The sequence below is a fragment of the Ambystoma mexicanum genome, chromosome 12 (genome assembly GCF_040938575.1).
Source record: "Ambystoma mexicanum isolate Mex_15411 chromosome 12, UKY_AmexF1_1, whole genome shotgun sequence".
NCBI lineage: Eukaryota > Metazoa > Chordata > Amphibia > Caudata > Ambystomatidae > Ambystoma > Ambystoma mexicanum.
This window is the reverse complement of record NC_090936.1, coordinates 1248888045-1248908887: the sequence shown is the minus strand read 5'-3', so window position 1 is coordinate 1248908887 and position 20843 is coordinate 1248888045. Positions and strand designations below refer to the sequence as shown.

The 20843-nt window shown below is 51.7% G+C and overlaps 1 protein-coding gene across 1 annotated transcript in view; it reads right to left on the bottom strand.

The window, feature by feature from the left end:
- The window catches only part of PMCH (pro-melanin concentrating hormone), a 31786-nt gene extending 11665 nt beyond the window's left edge, over window positions 1-20121 (bottom strand). The window contains exons 1-2 of the mRNA XM_069629931.1: window positions 19751-20121; window positions 18765-18954 (exon numbers count right to left, since the gene is read on the bottom strand). Of these exons, the coding sequence (XP_069486032.1) occupies window positions 18765-18954; window positions 19751-19996 (436 nt within the window). The 5' untranslated portion in view covers window positions 19997-20121. The remainder of the gene's footprint in view (window positions 1-18764; window positions 18955-19750) is intronic.
- Window positions 20122-20843: the final 722 nt, after the last annotated feature.

Sequence of the window (20843 nt, the reverse complement as noted above, 5' to 3'; positions counted from 1 at the left end):
AAATCGACATCTGAGGCGGCGCGAATTTGTACAAAAGATGCGATTAGATGGATTTCAGACATATCGATATCTCCAGTTGAGGTACATGACACATACAGTCAATATACGCTAGAAATGCAGAGGAAAGTGATACAGGTAATGGTAGAGTACCTGCAGGATGAATGTTTAAAGAGAAAGGTTAGTTGTCCCACAGAGTTATTGAGCATTTATAAGAGCTTTTTCACTTGACACTTCTTCAACTGCTTTAGCGCTCGACTTAGCTCTGTTGCTTAGTAAGCGTTCGGAGTTGCCTACATCTCAGTTGCCTATGAGAGAGGTTCCTCCGACATTTGTCCCAAAGGTTGAGATTCCTGCTAATGCTGCAGCAGGTACACCTGCTGTGGACATTCCTGCACATTATGTATCGCAGTTTGTTCACGTCCCGTTTTCACGACAGGAAGTGAATACTATTAGACAAACTATTCCTGACATTAGGAAAAATCCGACAGGGTTCTATAAAGAGATAGTCCGTTTGGCAGTCCTCAGTGTTTACCCTAGGCGACATTGATTTGCTATTCCCTGTACTCCTGCCTGTAGATTTGTGGAAACAAGTTAGAACTATAGATGATGTACCAGGGTTGGGAGATACATGGGCTAACATAGTTAGGCTTGATGGGGAAAGGCCAGCTGGTGAGAGACCACCTCAGGTGATGCTAACTTTGCCTGACAGAATCATTGCAAAACTGAACTATAATCCCCGAAAAGAGAATTATTTGGGACAAGCTTACGGCCTGTGTCCAAGGAAAATCTGAGGGTGCTACAGAGTTCTTTAATCGGTTCAAACAGGTATTCTCGGATTTCAGTGGACAAGACTTAGGCACAGAGTCTTGGAAAAGATTATTCGTGGACAAATTTGTACGTGGATTGCTGCCTGACATCCAGTCACAAATTATGTCTTGGCAGGCGAAATCCCAATCAGAAGTACTGCACATGGCTCAGTACTACGAGAACCGTGTCAATAATGAAAAAGATAGAGTAGAGAAGAGAAAAGGTGATTTGAAGACTAAAGTATTGTTACAGCAAATTGTTGGAGGCCCCAGAGGGGGTAGTTCGCAGATTGGAGGTCAGTATGTTCCACAAGGGAATGTGCCCTTGGGTCCTGTGAATATTAACCAGTGTACCTATTGTCGCCAGGAGGGTCATTGGCGTGCACAATGCCCCGTCCTTCGACAGAGGTCTAACACATTTGGAAATATGGGTAGACGATCCAGGGGTCGCCCGGGTGTAGGGGGCCCTGGTAGAGGCCAGTTTTCGCAGGATCCCCAACAACCTTTTTCACAGGATAATCAGACTTCTCCAGCATGGGGTCTGGCATGGATTCACATGCTCATGAATATTCCCCGTCGTCAGGCTGGGAATCCTCGGTAAAGAAAAAACCAGTATCAGTTTCGTTTCTGATCTGTCTTTCGTAGTAGTAACCAATCACTGGTCTCTGCGTCATACTGACCACAGCCAATGACTGCCCTCTACCTAAGCCCCGCCTCTGGCAGCCATCTTCAGATTTTTACCGCACGTTCAAGTGTTGGGATCCTCGTGCTATTGCTCTCGAGCGTTGTATTTTTTCACGTTTTTTCTCAAAAACTTCATTTTTTTCGGTCAAAAGAGCCTCAAGCTCCACCGACTCTCCATCCGATCAACGGGGACCCGTGTCGGATTCGTCCACACCCCTCAAGGGTGAAGATTCGTCGAGCTTTGCTTTTGGAGGACTCCAGAAGTTTCTCAGGCCCATCTCGGTCATGGCCCAGGAGAAGGGAAGCTTGACGCCCGGAAAGCTGTTCAGGGTCTGCCCTGGATGCCAGCTGCAGAATGTCTTTAAGGAAGACGAACACTCCTTTTGTCTTTACTGCCTACATGAGGACAAGACGCACGTGGAGAAGGACTGTGCGTTTTGCGGCAACATGTCGGGGCGGACCATGAAAGACCGCCATCAACGTCTCGCCAACTGGCTGGAAGGGAAGAGCCCGTCCGGCGAGAAGAAGAAATCCGAGCGGTCTTCTAAGACCTTTGAGGACGCCCCGGCGACGGGGGTCCAACATAAGGCCAAGCACCGAGAGTCCGCTGGCACCGGGAGCGCCGAACGGTCGGGCTCTACGGGCGCCAGGCAGGGTGCACCCTCCCCGGCACCATCAACCACGAGCCAACGCTCTGGGTCGGTTAAGAGGAAGGCCGAGCACCCGGCGAAGCTCTTGGAGAGGGCCCGGTCGAGCTCCAAGGCGGAGGGGGAGCGAGGCAGTGTCCCCCCCCCCCCCTCAAGGAGAAGGCGGTGAGCACACCTAAGGTGGTGAAAGCCTTAATCCATCCGGCCAAGGCCTCTATCGAGACAGTCGCGGCGGCCCTGGCTCAGCCTGTGGAGGCTACACCAGTGGTGGCGACCTCGGGGCTCAGTCTCCCTGCCACCGCGGAGGGAGTCCTCTTTTATGCCCATCGACAGGACCCCTGTGAAACCTCCGGAGAAGAAAAAGGGGGGGCAGGAGGTTGTCGTGGATTCGGCCTCAACCTCTGAGGAAGAACTAATCAAGGTCTTAAGCCACGGCGTTGGTGTGGAAGAAGACCAGCCCGTCGGGAAGGATCCCGACGCAGGCGACGACGACATTGTCGAGGGTACCGACGGGGCCCCTGACCGCCCATCGGATTCCCCTCTGCCAGTGCCGCAAGACAACTCGGCGACCATTTTGTTGGCTATACAGTCCTTATGCTCAGAGATAAGGACGAGACTGCCGTTACCAGTGGAGGAACCACTCCCGTCGGGGGACCCGGAACCAGGCCCTTCGGGCAGCCCCCCTCCTAAGAAAAGGATTCACCCTCAACCTCCTTTTCAGCCGTCGCGCCCCGTTCAGCCCTCCTCCCCGTCCACGACTCAACGGGATGATATGGGGACTGACACGGCCGCGACGGGTACGGACGACTAGGTGTACGACGAGGATCTGCCGTCATCTCCTCCCACCCGGGCTTCCCCGCCCGACGAGATTGGATCTTTTCACTCCATGATCGCCAGGGCATCTGAGCTCTTCCAGCTCTGCCCGGAGGAGAAGGAAGGTTTCCTTTATCAGCGGCGCGAGGCCAAGAGGAAGACTGTCCTCGCGGTACCTCTACTGGACGATATTTGGGATGAGGGCCTAGCCCTCCTCAAGAACCCATCCACGACGCCGGCTAGAAGAGACCGGGACGAGAAGTACCGGGTCCCAGACGCGGCCCCCTTGTGCCTCCGGGCACAGCCTACCCCGGACTCCGTCGTCTCCGCGGCGGCCAGGAAGAAAGCGGGGGGGGGTGCGGCCTCCACGTCGACTTCCCCGCCGGACGGCGAGGGAAAGAAATTGGACACGATGGGGCGCAGGGTCATCTCGTCTCCAGCGACGACGATTAAGGCGGCTAACGCCTTGGCTATCGTAGCCCGCTACGACAGGGAGCTGTGGTACAAACTGGCTCCCCTGCTGGACTTCCTACCGGACGACAAGAGGGCTGATGCCCTGGAGATCTTGCAGGAAGGTGAGGTGGCGTCGGACCACGCCATCGCGATTGCGACGGACATCGCCGACACTGGATTTCGCCAGTTGGGCAACGGCGTGTGCCTTAGGCGGCGTGGATGGCTCAAGGCTACTGACTTCCGTCAAGACGTACAGACCAGAGTCCTGGACATGCCGTTCGATGGGAACAACCTGTTTGGGAAAACAGTGGACGATTCCCTTCAAGCCATTAAAGCGGACACGGAGACGGCCTGGGCGCTCGGGGTTCTCCAGCAACGGCGGCCGCCCTTTCGGAGCGGCGGAGGCAAGAGTGCCTCCAAAGGTTCCGGCGGCGGATTTTCCACCTACCGTCAAGCGGCCGTTCGTCGTCTCAGGAAGCTTACAGGGGACGAGGCAAGTCAGGCGGACCCCGCCGTCGTCACCAAGGCGGCAAAGCCTTGTCTAAGCAGGATTGAACCGGCCGTGGGGTCGGGCCCCCACCGAAGCACCCCGGTGGGAGGCCGGCTGGCGAGCTTCGTCAGCGTGTGGGAGTCCATCTCCACCGACCGTTGGGTGCTGGACTACCTAGCCCGGGGCCACGCGCTCGAATTTCAAAGAAGGTGCCCGCGCGTCCCCCCTGTGGCCAGGAAAGAGCTTCATGTCCCTCAGCTTCTCCGGGAGGTAAAGGCGATGCTCAGGAAGGGCGCCATTGAACTCGTCCCAAAGAGGCTTCGGGGCTCCGGAGTTTACTCAAGATACTTCCTCGTGAAGAAGACGGGAGGATGGCGCCCCATCCTAGACCTACGACGGCTGAACAAGTTCATCAAGGCACAGAAGTTCCGGATGGTCACCCTCCAGCACGTCCTGGGGCAGCTGGAGGAGGGCAACTTCCTGTCGTCGTTGGATTTGGAGGATGCCTACTTCCATATTCCCACCCTAAAGGGGCACCGAAAATTTCTCAGGTTTGTGCTCCAAGGGCGTCACTATCAGTTCAGAGCCCTTCCCTTCGGTCTACGGTCGGCTCCCAGGGTATTCACCAAGTGCCTTGCACCAGTGGCGGCGCAGCTGCGCCGAGAGGGGATCCACGTCTACCCCTACCTGGACGACTGGCTCATCCGAGCCAAGACGAGGGAGCTCGCCGTGAAGCACACGGCAAGGACCGTCCAACTTCTCACGGACCTGGGATTCTCCGTGAACTACGCCAAGTCCCACCTGGTACCCGCGCAAGACGCACTTTCTGGGAGCGAAGCTCGACAGTGTCCCTTCTGGCCTCCCCGTCGGAGGAAAGGACCAGGGCCATCCTGGGCAAGGTACAGCGGATGTTGGTTGCTGACGCGGCCAAGGTCAGGTCCATCAAGTCCCTCCTCGGAATGATGTCTTCTTGCATCTACCTCATTCCCATGTGCAGGCTCCGGATGCGCCCGTTGCAGGAGTTCCTGGACGCGCGCTGGATCCAAACGACGGGTGACTTCGAGGAGAGGATCACACTCGACGAGAGTTTCCGACGAGCGATCCGGTGGTGGGGCACCCGCGTGCATCTGAAGGCGGGCATGGACTTCCAGACCCCAGGCCACCAGGAGACAGTGACCACGGATGCCTCCCTGGAAGGGTGGGGAGTGCACACCGAAAATCTGCACGCGAGAGGCCTTTGGCTCCCGACGGAGAAGTCCCTCCATATCAACATCCTGGAGCTCCGTGCAGTGTTTTGGGCCCTCAGGTCCTTCCTTCCGTCCCTCAAGGGCAAGGTGGTGAGGATCTTCACCGACAACACCACCACCATGTTTTACATCAGGAAACAGGGCGGAACCAGGTCCCCAGCACTGTCCAAGGAGGCGCAGGACCTGTAGCATTGGGCCGTCGCCCAAAGGATGTTTCTGGTGCAGTTTCATCTGGCAGGGATAAACACCATCGCCGACTCACTCAGCAGGGAGCTGCGCTCGTGCCACGAATGGGAACTATGGCAGGATCTAGTGGATCGCCTCTTCCGACGGTGGGGCACACCCCAGATCGACCTGTTCGCGACGGCGACTAACTCCAAGTGCCGGAGGTTCGCCAGCAGGTTTCCCCAGCCGAGGAGCATGGGCGATGCTTTCTCGTTCCCCTGGGAAGGCCTGTTCCTATACGCGTTCCCTCCACTGCCACTGCTGATCCGGCTCATCAACCAGCTCAAGAGGTCATGATGCAGGATGATCCTCGTCGCACCTTCGTGGCCGAGGCAGATATGGTTCCCGGACCTTCTGGACTTGTCAGCGTCCCCGTCAATCAAGCTGCCAGTGGACGCGGATCTGCTCTCCAGGGAAGGAGGCGCCATCCTCCACCACGACCCGAAGTCGCTGAACTTGCAGGCCTGGCTCCTGCAGCGCTAGAGTTTGGAGGATACGACATACCGGCCGACTGCAGAGAGGTTCTTGCAAAGGCCAGGGCGTCCTCGACTCTTAAATGCTACGGACACAAATGGAAGAGGTTCTGTCTGGTGCCACGCACAGAAGATTAACCCTGTAAGGATTATGGCTCCCCAAGTACTGCCGTACCTGTTGACGCTGGCCAAGGCTGGACTGGCGCACGAGTCCATCAAGATTCATCTTGCTGCGATCTCCCGATACACCAGAACCACGGGGCGGACGTCCTTGTGGTCTCATCGTCTGGTGAAAGAGTTCATGAAGGGACTGTTCAGATCGTTCCCGCCGGTGAAGGCTCCGGCCCCGGCGTGGGAGCTCAACGTGGTGCTGACCAAGCTCATGGGACCTCCGTTCGAGCCTCTGCACTCGGCCCTGTTGAAGTTCCTGTCGTGGAAAACAGCGTTTCTTGTGGCCATCACCTCCGCACGACGAGTGGGAGAGATCCAGGCCCTATCTTGCAAGACACCATACTTGACTTTTCACGACACGAGGGTGCTGCTCAGGACGCACCCCTCTTTCATGCCCAAGGTGCCGTCGGAATTCCACCTCAACGAACCCTTGGTGTTGCCTGTGTTTTTCCCGTCGCCTTCGTCGCCGGCTGAGAGGACTTTGCACTCGCTTGATGTGGCTAGAGCGCTGAAGTTCTACGTGGACCGCACGAAGTGTTTTCGGAAGACGTCACAACTCTTTGTGAACTTTGGACCTGTCAATCAGGGGAAGGCTCTCTCGAAGGCTTCCATTTCCAGATGGCTCTCCGGCTGTATCATGTACTGTCATCGGTTGGCAAACCGACCGCTGCCTGGCCATCTGAGAGCCCATTCCACCAGAGCGATCGCAGTTACCACGGTGTTCCTATCTGGTGTGGCCCTGCTGGACATATGCAGGGCTGCTACGTGGAGGTCGACGCACACCTTCACGAAATTCTACTGCGTCGATCGGGATTCCAGGGAGGAGTCCAGGGTCGGCCAAGCAGTGCTGCGCAACCTGTTCGCCTGAGGTGAGCCTGGTGAGGAGGTAAGATTGCTTAATGTTGAGTTTGATGTAATACTTAAGGTTGAGCCTTTGCCACCTCCCGTGGTTGTGCATGTGTGTACTGCTATGTATTCTTTATTCATGAGCATGTGAATCCATGCCAGACCCCATGCTGGAGAAGGAACAAGTTACTTACCTGTAACTGTTGTTCTCCAGCATGGGTCTGGCATGGATTCACATGCGAACCCTCCCGCCTACCCCTCTGCGGCTCTTCACTTGGTCATACTGCCACTTCACGTGCTTCCAAATCTGAAGAGGGCTGCCAGAGGCGGGGCTTAGGTAGAGGGCAGTCATTGGCTGTGGTCAGTATGACGCAGAGACCAGTGATTGGTTACTACTACGAAAGACAGATCAGAAACGAAACTGATACTGGTTTTTTCTTTACCGAGGATTCCCAGCCTGACGACGGGGAATATTCATGAGCATGTGAATCCATGCCAGACCCATGCTGGGGAACAACAGTTACAGGTAAGTAACTTGTTCCTTCGAGTGTGGATACAAGAAACATATTTGATCATCCTTCTGCTGCATATCTATCTGAAGAGTTTCCTTTTGATGATATTTTGTTTCGTTAGGATTGCCCTAAGCAGGGTTTGGAACCTACACCTATTCCCGTTAATCAGAAAGGTCCCTACGTTGAAATGGTAGTGGGAAGTAGGAAACATCAATTTTTGATAGACACTGGAGCACAGAAGTGCTCCATTGATCATTCTCGGGTTCCAAACATTCCACTGTCAGGGCAAACCAATGTTTCTGTAGGGTTTTCTGGCACACCAGTTGTTTGTCCGGTTTCTTCACCGGTACCTATTTCTTTGGATCTGTTTATGGACCATTGTCCATTCCTTTTGACTTCGAATTGTGGAGAGAATTTGCTGGGGTTGAATCTGTTGAAGGAATTAAATGCGGTAATTCATTGTTCTTCTGATGGAGTGCGTTTGACGATTTCACCACAGCAATGTTCAGTTTCTCAATTCATGACTAGACCTTTGCCGCCAGAATTCAGTAATGTACCAGAGTGTTTGTGGGCAGTTGATGACAATGATGTCGGTGTTTTGCAGATTGAGCCTGTTAAAATAGTTTTGAAACATGGAATTAAGCTGCCCCGAATTCCACAGTATAAGATCTCAGTTGAAGGCGAGCGAGCTTTGAAGAGCATGGTTTCCGATTGTGTGCATCGTGGGGTGATTGAGGAGATTGCAGGAAGTTTGTGCAATAGTCCGATTTTACCCGTGTACAAAAAAGGTGATAATGCAATTCCATTTCGTTTTATAATTGATTTACGTGCCATTAATAAAGTCGTTGCTCCGCAATTTCCAATTGTGCCTGATGTGACGACAATATTAACCATGATTCCAGCTACGGCTACTCACTTCAGTGTTGTGGACCTAAAGAATGCTTTCTTCAGTATTCCTATACATGAGGATAGTAGATACTTGTTCGCGTTCACCTTAGGGGGACGCTCATTCACATTTACTCATGCACCTCACAGAGTCCTGGTATTTATAGTAGGGCTTTGAAAGAGCAGCTTCATACCCTTGGATTGCCCCCTACTTGTACGTTGCTTCAATATGTTGATGATTTACTTTTAGCCGCTGACTCAGAGCTCTTGTAAAGACACTGTGTTGTTGCTCATCCATCTAGCTAAGCATGCTCGCAAAGCTTCGCTCAAAAAGTTTCAATATTGTTGCCAGGAGGTCGCCTATTTAGGCTATCTCCTGTCAAAGGAGTTAAGAAGACTGACACCTGAAAGAATAAAACACATTTCTGACATGTCTGTCCCAAATACACAAAAGGAAGTTAGAGCCTTGATAGGTATGGCTTCTTACTGTAGGTTATGGATCCCAAACTTCTCACTAGTGATAAAACCGATGTTGGCCATGACGAAGAAGGGTATTTCTTCGCCATTGCCATGGAATACGGAGCATCAACATTCATTCGAGTTGCTCAAGACTGCATTATGTTCGGCGCCAGTTTTGGGCACACCGAACTATGAGAAGGCCTTTGTGTTTGTGCATGAATGTGATGGATGTGCTTTGGCTGTATTAACGCAGGAACCTGGAGGGAAGAATAGGCCATGCGGTTACTACTCTTCCGCCCTTGATCCTGTTGCATGCGCTTTGCCAAGATGTTTGTGTGCTGTCGCTGCTGCGTCTGTAAAACAGTGAGGGAATGGTCCTAGTCCATGATTTAACCCTGATGGTGCCTCACTCTGTAGATATTCTATTGAACAAAACCCAAACGCAACACCTCACTTCCGCACGACTGGCGAGATATGAATTAATCTTGTTTGCTCCCCACATTCAAATTAGGAGGTGCTGCGTTCTTAACCCGGCTGAACTCCTACCTTTCCCGCAAAATACTGTTTGCGGTGACGAAGAGTCACATGACTGCCTGTATACTACTGAACAAGATACAAAAGGCAGAGTTGATTTGAGGGACCTCCTTTGGATAACCCACAAGGGGAGCGGTTTTGTGATGGCTCCTGCTTCAAACTACTGGATGGTACATCCACAGCTACTTATGCAGTCACTACATTGAGTACGGTTGTGGAGACCAAGAGAATTACGCATAACTCTACGCAGGCCGCAGAGATTATAGCATTGACTCAAGCTTGTGAGCTTTCTGAAGGGCTAACAGTAAACATATATGCTGATAGCCAGTATGCCTTTGGGGTGGCTCACAACTTTGGAAGACTTTGGTCAGAGAGAGGGTTTTTAACTTCGCATGGCACCAAGATCCAACATGGCTCCCTGATAGTACAATTGCTTTCAGCGCTTGCGCTCCCTAGTCAGTTAGCAATCATTAAGTGCGCAGCACATCGCAAGATTATAGATGATGTAGGGAAAGGGAATGCTTTCGCTGATCAAATAGCTAGACAAACTGCCTCTGATCTCTTCACGGAGATGTATGTTTCAAGGGAGACTGTAGATGCCTATGCAATGGATGAGGGTGTTGGGTCTGTACGGGATATCCAAGCCGATGCCACATTAGAAGAATCCAAGAGGTGGGCTGAGGGCTTGGGGAAACTCGATGGGTGTTGTGTGGACATGGTTGAAGGGAAATGGTTGCTTCCTAATGCCTATATAGTAATGATGGTTACCATGGCACACGGTCCCACACGTGTGCGCTCAACAGATCACGAGAATGTTAGAGAAAGTCTGGGTAAATGATAAGATTTCAAAAATTGCCCAGCATTATGTCCAAAATTGCATGATTTGCCTACAACACAATGTGGGAAAGGGGACAGCAACTCCAAGAGGTAGCTTTGGGCCTCCTTCTGTCCCGTTTGAAGTGATTCACTTTGACTTTATTGAAATGGAGCGATGTAACAATCTAAAATATGTCCTTGTGGTAATTTGCTCCTTTAGTAAGTGGGTTGAGGCTTTCCCTGTTAAAGACGCTACAGCCATGACCACTGCAAAGACCATGTTAAAGGAATTCTTCCCACAGTTTGGTTTGCCGAGAGTTATCTGGTCGGATAATGGTCCGCATTTTATCGATGCTGTAATTCTACAGATATGTACGGCATTGCAAATTGACAAACTATTCCATTCGGCCAGACATGCTCAGAGCGCCGGATTAGTGGAAAGACACAATGGTATCATAAAAAACAAGCTCGCTAAGACGTGTGCCGGCACCAAACTAAAATGGCCGGACGCCTTACTGATTGTGTTACTTTCAATGCGGACAACCCCTCAAACTAAGACTGGGCTCTCTCCCTTTGAGCTGGTAATGGGGAGACCTGCTAACATTTGGGGTTTGCCTAAAAACTGCGCATTGCGTGATGTAGAAAATGTACTTCTCTCCGACTATTGTAACCAATGGACTAAAAACCTGTTTTCAATTTATCACCAGGTGCGAGAGGCATTGCCGGTGAGGTACGAGGGCCCCGGTCAGTCTACGACCAGGGAATTGGATCCTCGTTAAATCCTTCGATAGAGCGTCTTGCCTCGCACCACGTTGGAGGGGCCCCTACCAGGTGCTCCTGGTCACTCAGACTGCGGTGCGGGTAGGGGGACGTCGCCACTGGATCCACGGCAGCCACACCAAACGGATCCCACACCCAGTGCCATACGATACAGAAGACGCAGAAACCCTTTCCGACATTGAAACCAACGTACCCGAAATGGCAGACGGTGGAGAGAGAGTATCGGAGGCCGTTCCGAAAGTTGTAAGGCCCGACAAAACGGCCATCTTGCCTCCTTGCTCTCCCACTGCATCGTTTGTGGATCATCCATCTTCTGATCCAACTTCCGTTCACTCGCCACCTCCTGTGGGAAGTGACGACATCCTGTCTGCTGATTCTTTTGCACCGGAAACTGTGAAGTATAATCACCGCCCAAGGAGATAGGTTTGCAATATGGCTCTTGCTGTACAATTGAAAGAATTTGAGGGCTTGCCTTTTTTTGGCCCAATTGCATAAAGGGTTCTGCTGGCTAAGGGTTGTGGGAAAAGACATTAAGAAGACGCGCGACCGGAGTCGCCAGCAAACGAACAATTGGTGTTTCTCGATTGAAGACGACAATGCCCGCATCCGCTACCGTTCGTACTGAACTTTTGGACAAAAATGTGACTAGGAGAGACAATGAGCAGATCAGTGTGGGGGCCCCGAAAACATTTTGTTGTCCACTGGTGATAATCACGGGACTTTTAGTAACTGTTGGTTGTGGGTTTTGGTATTTGGAGAGAATGCACCCTTTCAATGATTTCCTACCTGTTGAAAATATAACTGTTCCCACTCCTTCTGTGCAACTACATACCTTGTCACCTAGAGATCTTTTGCATAGACGGAATTATCAAAATAACACTACTTCTAATTATGAATGCTACCCATGCAATCTTTAACAGAACCAATTGTTGGATCTGCTTGCATTTACCGCAACATGGGGATAAGGGGCTAGGTTGATATATACACCCTTTACCTTTGACAACTGCTTGTTATGCTTCACTTAGAGCACTGTTCTTTGGCCGATGGAACGATAGCATCTCGGGGAACTTTGATGGCACTAATTTGAATAGTTTTGAGAAACGTGTTCTGACTCCCCTGGGATGCTCGCTTTTCGCAAATAGGAGTAAGCTCAATATTGCTTCTATTAGGCCTTCTGATACTGTCTCGTCCTTTCCAATCTTTGATTTCCTTTAAAATGGCTCCGATAGGCAATAAGGATGCCGTGCCTCCTTATTATACTGTTAACCATAGCCCCGATTCAGTTTCTTTCTGCATACAGAGGAATGGCACCCGGTCAATGGGAGATTTTAAAGGTTGTGCCAACGTTGCAAATTTGACTGGGGAAGACAGACCTTTGTATGTAGGTGAACCTATCTATTTTGTTTGCAGTAATGTAGCATTTCCATGGTTGCCCAGGGATTGGCAGGGAACTTGTTATCTAGGAATCCTGTTACCTGGGGTGTTTATAGCAAGTACTGTAGAGGTTTCGAAGGCTTGTCCACGGCGGGACGAGAATGGCGACACTCCAGCACAGGTTTTAGGAGATTTAGCGAAATCATTCCTTCCATTCTTTGGGCAGATGGCGAATTCCGAGGATATCAGGAAACTAGCGAGTACTGGAGAGAACCATAAACCGGACCACAGATATACTCTATAATATGACTTTAGAGCAGAAAGCGATCAGATTGGTAGCGCTTCAGAACCGGATGGCATTAGATGTCATTCTGGCTGAATGTGGTGGAGTATGTAAACTAGTGGGGTCCGCTTGCTGTCTTTTCGTACCGGATTCCTCCCCAACTATTTTTAAGGCAATACAGAATCTGCACATTCTTAGTTCAGAAGTGCATATTCCCGAGGGAAATTGGGATCTTAGCGCTTGGTTCTGGGACTTGTTGCGGTCTTGGGGTTGGAAAGTGCTTTCAGTCTTGCTGATTATTTTGGGAATTCTGCTATTTCTTTGTTGTTGTATCCAATGTCTACTAAGTATATGTTCAATGCTAGGGGGATGTTGCGCTCAGGCGATAGGTACAATAGGACATAAAGTGTATGCCCCGGATAAAACCTCTAAGGAGCATGTATTGAAAGATCTTAGTAAAAGATCTAATGGCGATAGATATTTCTGACAGCTATTCAGGGTGTATGGACGATGACACATGGAGTTATTTGCAGGGAGATCAGAAGTAGTTTAGCACTTGGCATAGGCCAAAAGGAGCGTTTGTCAAACTAGAAATTATATCGTGCCTCCTATTGCTATAAATATATGTATATTGGCCTACGCCAAGCTGCTAACAAGCTGCTTATAAACTACATGTGAATAAACTTGCATTGCAAGGTCCTGACCTTAGAAACAATGTAAACTGTCATTTTGGATCAAGCCGCCATTTTAGGTATTCTTACTCTATAAAGTCACCATGTGAGCTAAAATGGTAGCCTATGTTATTCAGAACAGAACTCGATTGTCATGACCTCTGTACAGCTAATGTATAACTTGCCTGCAGGCCACTTGTTAGGGTCATGAGCTGAGACCTTGTCCTTCTGCTGACCTGTGTGCAATGGATTTCCTGTATCACCGAAACTGATCTATAATTGAATGAGAACATCTGCTTAACTATATTGTATAAATTAAGTCCCGCATTGTAATGTTAGGCCTAGAGCATACATTACCATTTCTTCTTGTTAATGTATAAACCTAAGATGAACTAGATTTGACCTGGCAAGGGACCCTAGAGCAGTAACTTATTTATGGAATGGTTAACCTGAAGAAAGGCTGGACAACAGGCTGGAGAAATGTATAAAAGCCTGACTGTTTCAATGAATATTTGCACTCACTGAGCACACCGAACCACGCCGGAGTTCGCTGTGTTGTACTGAGGGTCGATAGCTATCTGAATTTTGTTCTGTTCTTTTGTAACTGGATTCAGTATAAAATAAAGTACTTTGTATGTTCCTTTGTAACCTGTGTTTGGTGTGTTTCCATTTTGGTTACCCTGCCTCATATTTCCTTGTTTTCACACGCCCAGTCCAGGGAGGTCCGCCCAGTCCAGGGAGGTCCGCCCAGTCCAGGGAGGTCCGCCCAGTCCAGGGAGGTCCGCCCAGTCCAGGGAGGTCCGCCCAGTCCAGGGAGGTCATTCTAACTGCAGTCATGTGCAGCTGAGCACCACTAAACATCCATTAGCTCTAGGGGTGGCGGGGGAGGGGCCCCCTATGGTTCCAGCTGTTGTAACGAGGCCCACAACCCACCTCCGGTATGCCCCCTTGAGCCAGACACTCTGACCAAAACATTGCCATCATTTTGTCTTGGAGAGACATCCCTTGGTCGCGGCTCTGTGTAGGCCCACTGGTGCCAACAGGAGGCAACGCCAGGCTGAGCACAACTGCCGCACACGGGGTCTATGGAGTTTAGTGAGATTAACAACTCCCAGGGCACGCCGGCTTCTCTGATAGACCAAGGCTCAACCTATTGGACCCCTATGCCCAAAGAGAACGGAACCTAGAGCCTTTAGACCCCGTCCTACAGGGGGACCGTCACAAAACTATATCCAAAGGGGGCTAAAAAAATGCTACTCTCTCTTTACTTGGGGCGCCCAAACTGCGGGTCAACAAGCGAGACTCGAGGGGTGCCCTCGTAAACAAATGCCTACACTACTCTGTGGAAATTTTTTGTTGCTATGTGGATAAGTGAATGTTTGTTGTTAGGATGCACTTTGATGGCCTATGGCCAAATAAAGTTATTTGATGACTTATGTTTCATGGCCATGACAATGACTCTGCCTTCTTCTGCATTTGATCTCCTTTGCTATCTGGGTCAATGCAGAGGTGTACTCGGTGATTTGGCTTTTCCCTTCACCTGTTGAATGCACTCTGGGTTCAGTGCTTTCGTTTCCCTATGCATTGTGAATGCACTCTGGGTTCAGTGCTTTGGTTTCCCTATGCATTGTGAATGCACTCTGGGTTCAGTGCTTTGGTTTCCCTATGCATAGTAAATGCACTCTGGGATCAGTGCTTTGGGTTTCCCTATGCATAGTAAATGCACTCTGGGTTCAGTGCTTTGGGTTTCCCTATGCATTGTAAATGCACTCTGGGTTCAGTGCTTTGGTTTCCCTATGCATGGTAAATGCTCTCTGGGTTCAGTGCTTTGGTTTCCCCATGCATAGTAAATGCACTCTGGGTTCAGTGCTTTGGTTTCCCTATGCATAGTAAATGCACTCTGGGTTCAGTGCTTTGGGTTTCCTTATGCATTGTAAATGCACTCTGGGTTCAATGCTTTGGGTTTCCCTATGCATTGTAAATGCACTCTGGGATCAGTGCTTTGGGTTTCCCTATGCATATTAAATGCACTGTGGGTTCAGTTCTTTGGTTTCCCCATGCATGGTAAATGCACTCTGGGATCAGTGCTTTGGTTTCCCCTATGCATTGTAAATGCACTCTGGGTTCAGTGCTTTGGTTTCCCTATGAATGGTAAATGAACTCTGGTTTCAATGCTTTGGTTTCCCCATGCATCGTAAATGCACTGTAGTTCCAGTGCTTTGGTTTCCCTATGCATTGTAAATGCACTCTGGGTTCAGTGCTTTGGTTTCCCTATGAATGGTAAATGAACTCTGGTTTCAATGCTTTGGTTTCCCCATGCATCGTAAATGCACTGTAGTTCCAGTGCTTTGGTTTCCCTATGCATTGTAAATGCACTCTGGGTTCAGTGCTTTGGGTTTCCTTATGCATTGTAAATGCACTCTGGGTTCAATGCTTTGGGTTTCCCTATGCATTGTAAATGCACTCTGGGATCAGTGCTTTGGGTTTCCCTATGCATATTAAATGCACTGTGGGTTCAGTTCTTTGGTTTCCCCATGCATGGTAAATGCACTCTGGGATCAGTGCTTTGGTTTCCCCTATGCATTGTAAATGCACTCTGGGTTCAGTGCTTTGGTTTCCCTATGAATGGTAAATGAACTCTGGTTTCAATGCTTTGGTTTCCCCATGCATCGTAAATGCACTGTAGTTCCAGTGCTTTGGTTTCCCTATGCATTGTAAATGCACTCTGGGTTCAGTGCTTTGGTTTCCCTATGAATGGTAAATGAACTCTGGTTTCAATGCTTTGGTTTCCCCATGCATCGTAAATGCACTGTAGTTTCAGTGCTTTGGTTTCCCTATGCATGGTAAATGCACTCTGGGTTCAGTGCTTTGGTTTCCCCGTGCATGGTAAATGCACTCTGGGTTCAGTGCTTTGGTTTCCCTATACATGGTAAATGCACTCTGGGTTCAGTGCTTTGGTTTCCCTATGCATGGTAAATGCACTCTGGGTTCAGTGCTTTGGTTTCCCCGTGCATGGTAAATGCACTCTGGGTTCAGTGCTTTGGTTTCCCCGTGCATGGTAAATGCACTCTGGGTTCAGTGCTTTGGTTTCCCTATACATGGTAAATGCACTCTGGGTTCAGTGCTTTGGTTTCCCCGTGCATGGTAAATGCACTCTGGGTTCAGTGCTTTTGGTTTCCCTATACATGGTAAATGCACTCTGGGTTCAGTGCTGTACTAACCTAGAATTCGAAGCACAATAACCTCTATTTCAGAATCTCGTCGTGTTTCTGATGCCGACCTCCTGAGTCACATGTCTACGACACCGTGGTGGGTGTGGAGGTCTCTACAAACTTGATGAGACCATTACAAATGGGCTGTGATGCTATTGCACCCCTAAAAAACACTACAACGATGACTAGGGAAGGGGATCGGTGGTTTAACGACCAGCAGAAGTACTGAGGGAGCCAATATCGGAAAATGGAGAAAATGGCTCCTGGCCAGAGCCCTGTAGACCATAGAAGCTCTAAACCTGCCCTCAAATGTCAACGGCGCATCCATTCGGCAGTGACCATGGCCATCGGGAACCTAGCCAGTCCGGATTCTATAATACTGCATGCCCACAACTCGGAAGATGGGCAATGATTTTATCACCACCTTTTTTAAAAATAAAAATAAAATTGACTATCGATGCTCAATCGGTTACGTCTCCCTCCTTAACGGAGTCCGATGTTTCTAGTAGAAAAACATGTATCTACCGGAGTTTAATTTCTCCCCAGTGGGAAAAGAAGCTCTCATTTGAAGGCTCCTCATTTCCCGTAGGACCCAATCCCGGCAGATCTGGCAAAGCACCGCGCGCAGGCACGGGGGGGATCCCCTGAAACCCTTCGGGTGTGTGTGAAGGCCTCGCTGGGCCTTGTTCCAGAGGAGCTAAAGGAATCCGACCTGGGCCATAAAGTGCTTGCCAACTATCGCCCCTTTGCAGGGCTCTGATGGCCACAAGAGTCCTTGAGGAAGTTGTGACTCTGCAACTCCAAGACCATCTGGAAGCTACTGACCTTCTAGAGCCGCACCAGTCTGGCTTTAGGGCAGGCCATGGTGCAGAGACTGCCTACTCGATAATGCTGACAAGGGGGCATCAGTCGGCTCGTCGTGCTGGGCTTGGGGGCAGTTTCCATCTGGTGGATTGTAGTATACTCTGCTCTAGATTAACTAACCTCCCTGGTACAGGTTTCTGGAAAAGCAACCGGCTCAAGTGAACAGCTGCCAATACCCTGTGGAGTGCCACAGGGGTCACCCCTGTCACCCGGACTGTTCAATCTGTATCTGTCCATTGCTGACCATGTTGGCTCAGTTATGATCTTAAGTATCATTCCTTGCGATAACCCTCCACCCTTTTACCCCCCCCCCCCCCCCCCTCAATTTCTTACCCCACCTAAAGCACAGCAGGTCGGCTTTCTGGTGGCTAATGCTTGGCCCAGGCATGTCTGTGCACCCCAGGAGAGCTTCCCCCCCGCCCCCCAGTCTTGCCTGTGGGCTGGGTGGTGCTAGGGCCCACCCGCCTCTTCCTCCCTCGCACCATCACTTGAGAGCAGGTTCTCAGTGTGTGAAGGACCCCTCCATCACCTACATGCAAGAAGGTCCATGAAACTTTCCCTGGATAGGACTAAGGGCTTCAGAGGACCACCCCCTTGGCCCCTGGGGAGCCCCGTGCATTCGAGGGGCGCTCCTTCAGTCCCGCAGCAGGGTCATGGCGGCGGCGTTTGCGGGTCCATGGTGGCTTGTGTCGGGCAAGGGTTGCTGCCAGGGCTACTGGTGGTGTCGCAAGCAAGGAAAGGGATAAAGTCAGTGATTGGGAGTGGGGGAGGGGTCTCGTGTGTGTTCTTCATACTGCAAATAACTGGAACCTATACACATTACACATGCATATAGAAAGCCTTCCCGGAGTAAACTGCCTGCCTCCACAGCGGGTGTGCGCATATGGACTGAGGGAGGCGGAGAACCTGAGGGCAGGGGCCCCTGAGCTGGTTTCTGGCTGACGGTGGGGCCACTGATAGTGGAGGCAGGTGTTCTGTATAGGGGTGAGTTTGCCTGAGGTGGGGGTCCTCTTCTGCTTGTGTGCTGGGAGCAGCTGTTGCATAGCAGGAGTTGGAATGTTCACAGGGGGGTGGGGGGGGGGGTTCTGAACTGGCCACTCAATCTTTTTTCTGGCACAAGGCTGCACACACGTGGCTTACCTGGTGGGCGCGGTGGCCCCAACAGTGGTCGCAGCTGGCCTCACCTAGTGTTGGGGCAGTCGCTCTGCATGCAGTGGGAGGCCTGGTGAAGAGGCAGAGGGGTGGAGGAACAGGAGTGGCCGTGCCCAGCGGTGGTCTGCGGGGCCCAGGGGGAGGAACACCCTGTGGGAAAGGAGGCAGTGTTGTGATCCGAGAGCCTGGCCTTCAGGGGTCTTGGGTGGGGGTGGTGTGCCTGTCCTGGGGGCCAGTGCGTGTGGGGGGGGGGGGGGTTTGAGGGGCACAGAAGCTGGGAAGCCGTTTCTCCCCACACACCTCCCCACCCCCCCCCCTCCTCCCTCCTCCCCCCCCCCCCCACCACCACCTGGGGCCTGGCACTTACTGTCGAAATCCCTCCTGCCGATGGGCAGCTTCGCGGCGCTGTCCTCCTCGCCGGCCTCCCGCCTCTCCTGCACGCTCTCCAGGCTCTGGGTCTCCGAGTCCGAGGGGCCCCTGAGGGCCAGGTACGGGTACTGCCTCATGGCGAGGTTCAGGCCGCTGTGGCCCAGGAAGTTGTGTTTCAGAGCCAAGTTCTGCCCAGAAGGAGACATTTGTTATAAGAAATGTACTTTTTATAAGCAACGTTTCTACCCCCAGCAAGCTGGCACGGGCAGTGGCATTTTAAACAGCGTGAACTTAACCTTGCCCCCCTGAACCCACGCTGCTCTTGCCAGACTTCTGGCCTACAGGCAATGCGCATCACTCAGCAGCAGGCGCTCGGCCCACTGAGCTAATGCGGCAGATGCTGTATATTTAATAAACCCCACTATAGTGTGCCCCCCCCCCCCACTCCACTAGTCCCACTGCACGTGGGGCGAGCCCCCTCCCCCAAGGACTCCAGCTCTATGCGAGGGGAGGCCTGGGTTCGTCTTTCCAAGGGTTAGCAAGGGGGGGGGGGGCGTCCACCTTCTTCGACCCCATCATAGGATTGATACTGAAGCAATGTATATATTTTGACTGTGCCCGCCTCTTGCCCCAGTCCCCTCCATCGCCCCATCAGGTGTTCGGAATTCTAAGGCCAGTCCGTGTTCGTGTGGCAGGGCAGCTCTTCTGAACTGTAATCTCTCAAGCTTCGCCTGAAAGGGAGGCAACGCCCGGCTGTGTGTGATGTGGGGTCCCAGGGATGGGCAGCACAGTGCTTCTATTGCTGCTGTGACCCCCCCCCCCCCCCCTGTCATGCCGGGTGGGTGCTTAATATGAGCTTCTGTGGACCGCACATCTATCTGGGGCGCTATACCCCTTGCCCCTCCATAACTCAGCGGTACCCCCACTCTCGCCAGAGCTAGGCTACCCTCTCCCGGGAGACTGGGCTTCACCAGGAAGACCCACCTTGGCGCTTCGCTCTTCCTCCTCGTCCAGGAAGTTGGACTCGTCGTTCTTGAAGTGTTCTAGCTGGTTGACCATGGCCTTCTCGGCGCCCTCTCCGCTGCGCAGCGCCTTGCCGAGGCTGATGGAGTCCAGGAGCATCTCGTCGCCCTCAGCCTTGCGTATGGACTTGGACAGCGAGAGCAGGAACCCGTGGGAGAACAGAGCCAGGGCCATGAGTAGAGAAGTGTAGGGACTCATGCTTACCATGGTAGCGCCTCCTGCCTTGCACGAGGGCTTCGGGCCGCTGCCTCCTGCTCGATGCTCTGCCCCTTGCTCACGAGGGCCGCCATTATATGGGTTGCCCAAAGAATGGGCCCACTTGAGAGGCGGCCGTCCCCTCGCTTCACGAATGACTCATCAGGGGGAGGGGGGGGCACCTCATCTTCTGGTCTTGGGGAGGTCTTGGGTATCATTGTGAGCCCAGCTGAAGGCCCACGACTGGAGGCGGCCAAGCCCTGGCAGGGGGGCTGGTTACTGCCTCCGCCCGACTCCCTGGGCCCTGGTGGGGGGTGCTCTCGAGGGATGGATTAAGTTTGTAGTTTGAAAGCGATATAACGAGCCTCGTTCGGAGGAGATGCGTCTGGGCGCTGTGCTGTGCATGCGAGTAGCACCGGATAATACGATCCCTTTGACTCAGCCGCGCGCTCTGCCTGGGATCCCATTTTATTGGTGTAATTGAATCGCACCAGGGGGTCTCTGCATTAGGAAAATGGAACGTCTGCCCTGTCTGGAAATCTATAAAAATAATCTCTCTGCAATGGTGGAATTAGGCAGAAAGCCCTGTGGGGTCCTGAAGGAGCACTTCAGAGGGTGGAAACACGCAGTGAGAGCTAATGGCAGCGAAACTTCAGGACTGGCGCTGTGTCCTGAACCGCAGTCGTGTGTGTGTGTGTGTGTGTGTGTGTGTGTGTGTGTGTGTGTGTGATTGCCTCTGTTGTGTAGAAGCTGAGATATTCCTCTGCATGTAGTGCTTTTGAGTGAGTGCTTCATTTGTTGGTCACGTCCCTCTTGCATGTCCCTTCTCTTCCTGCTAACCCAACCCATCCCCTTGCTT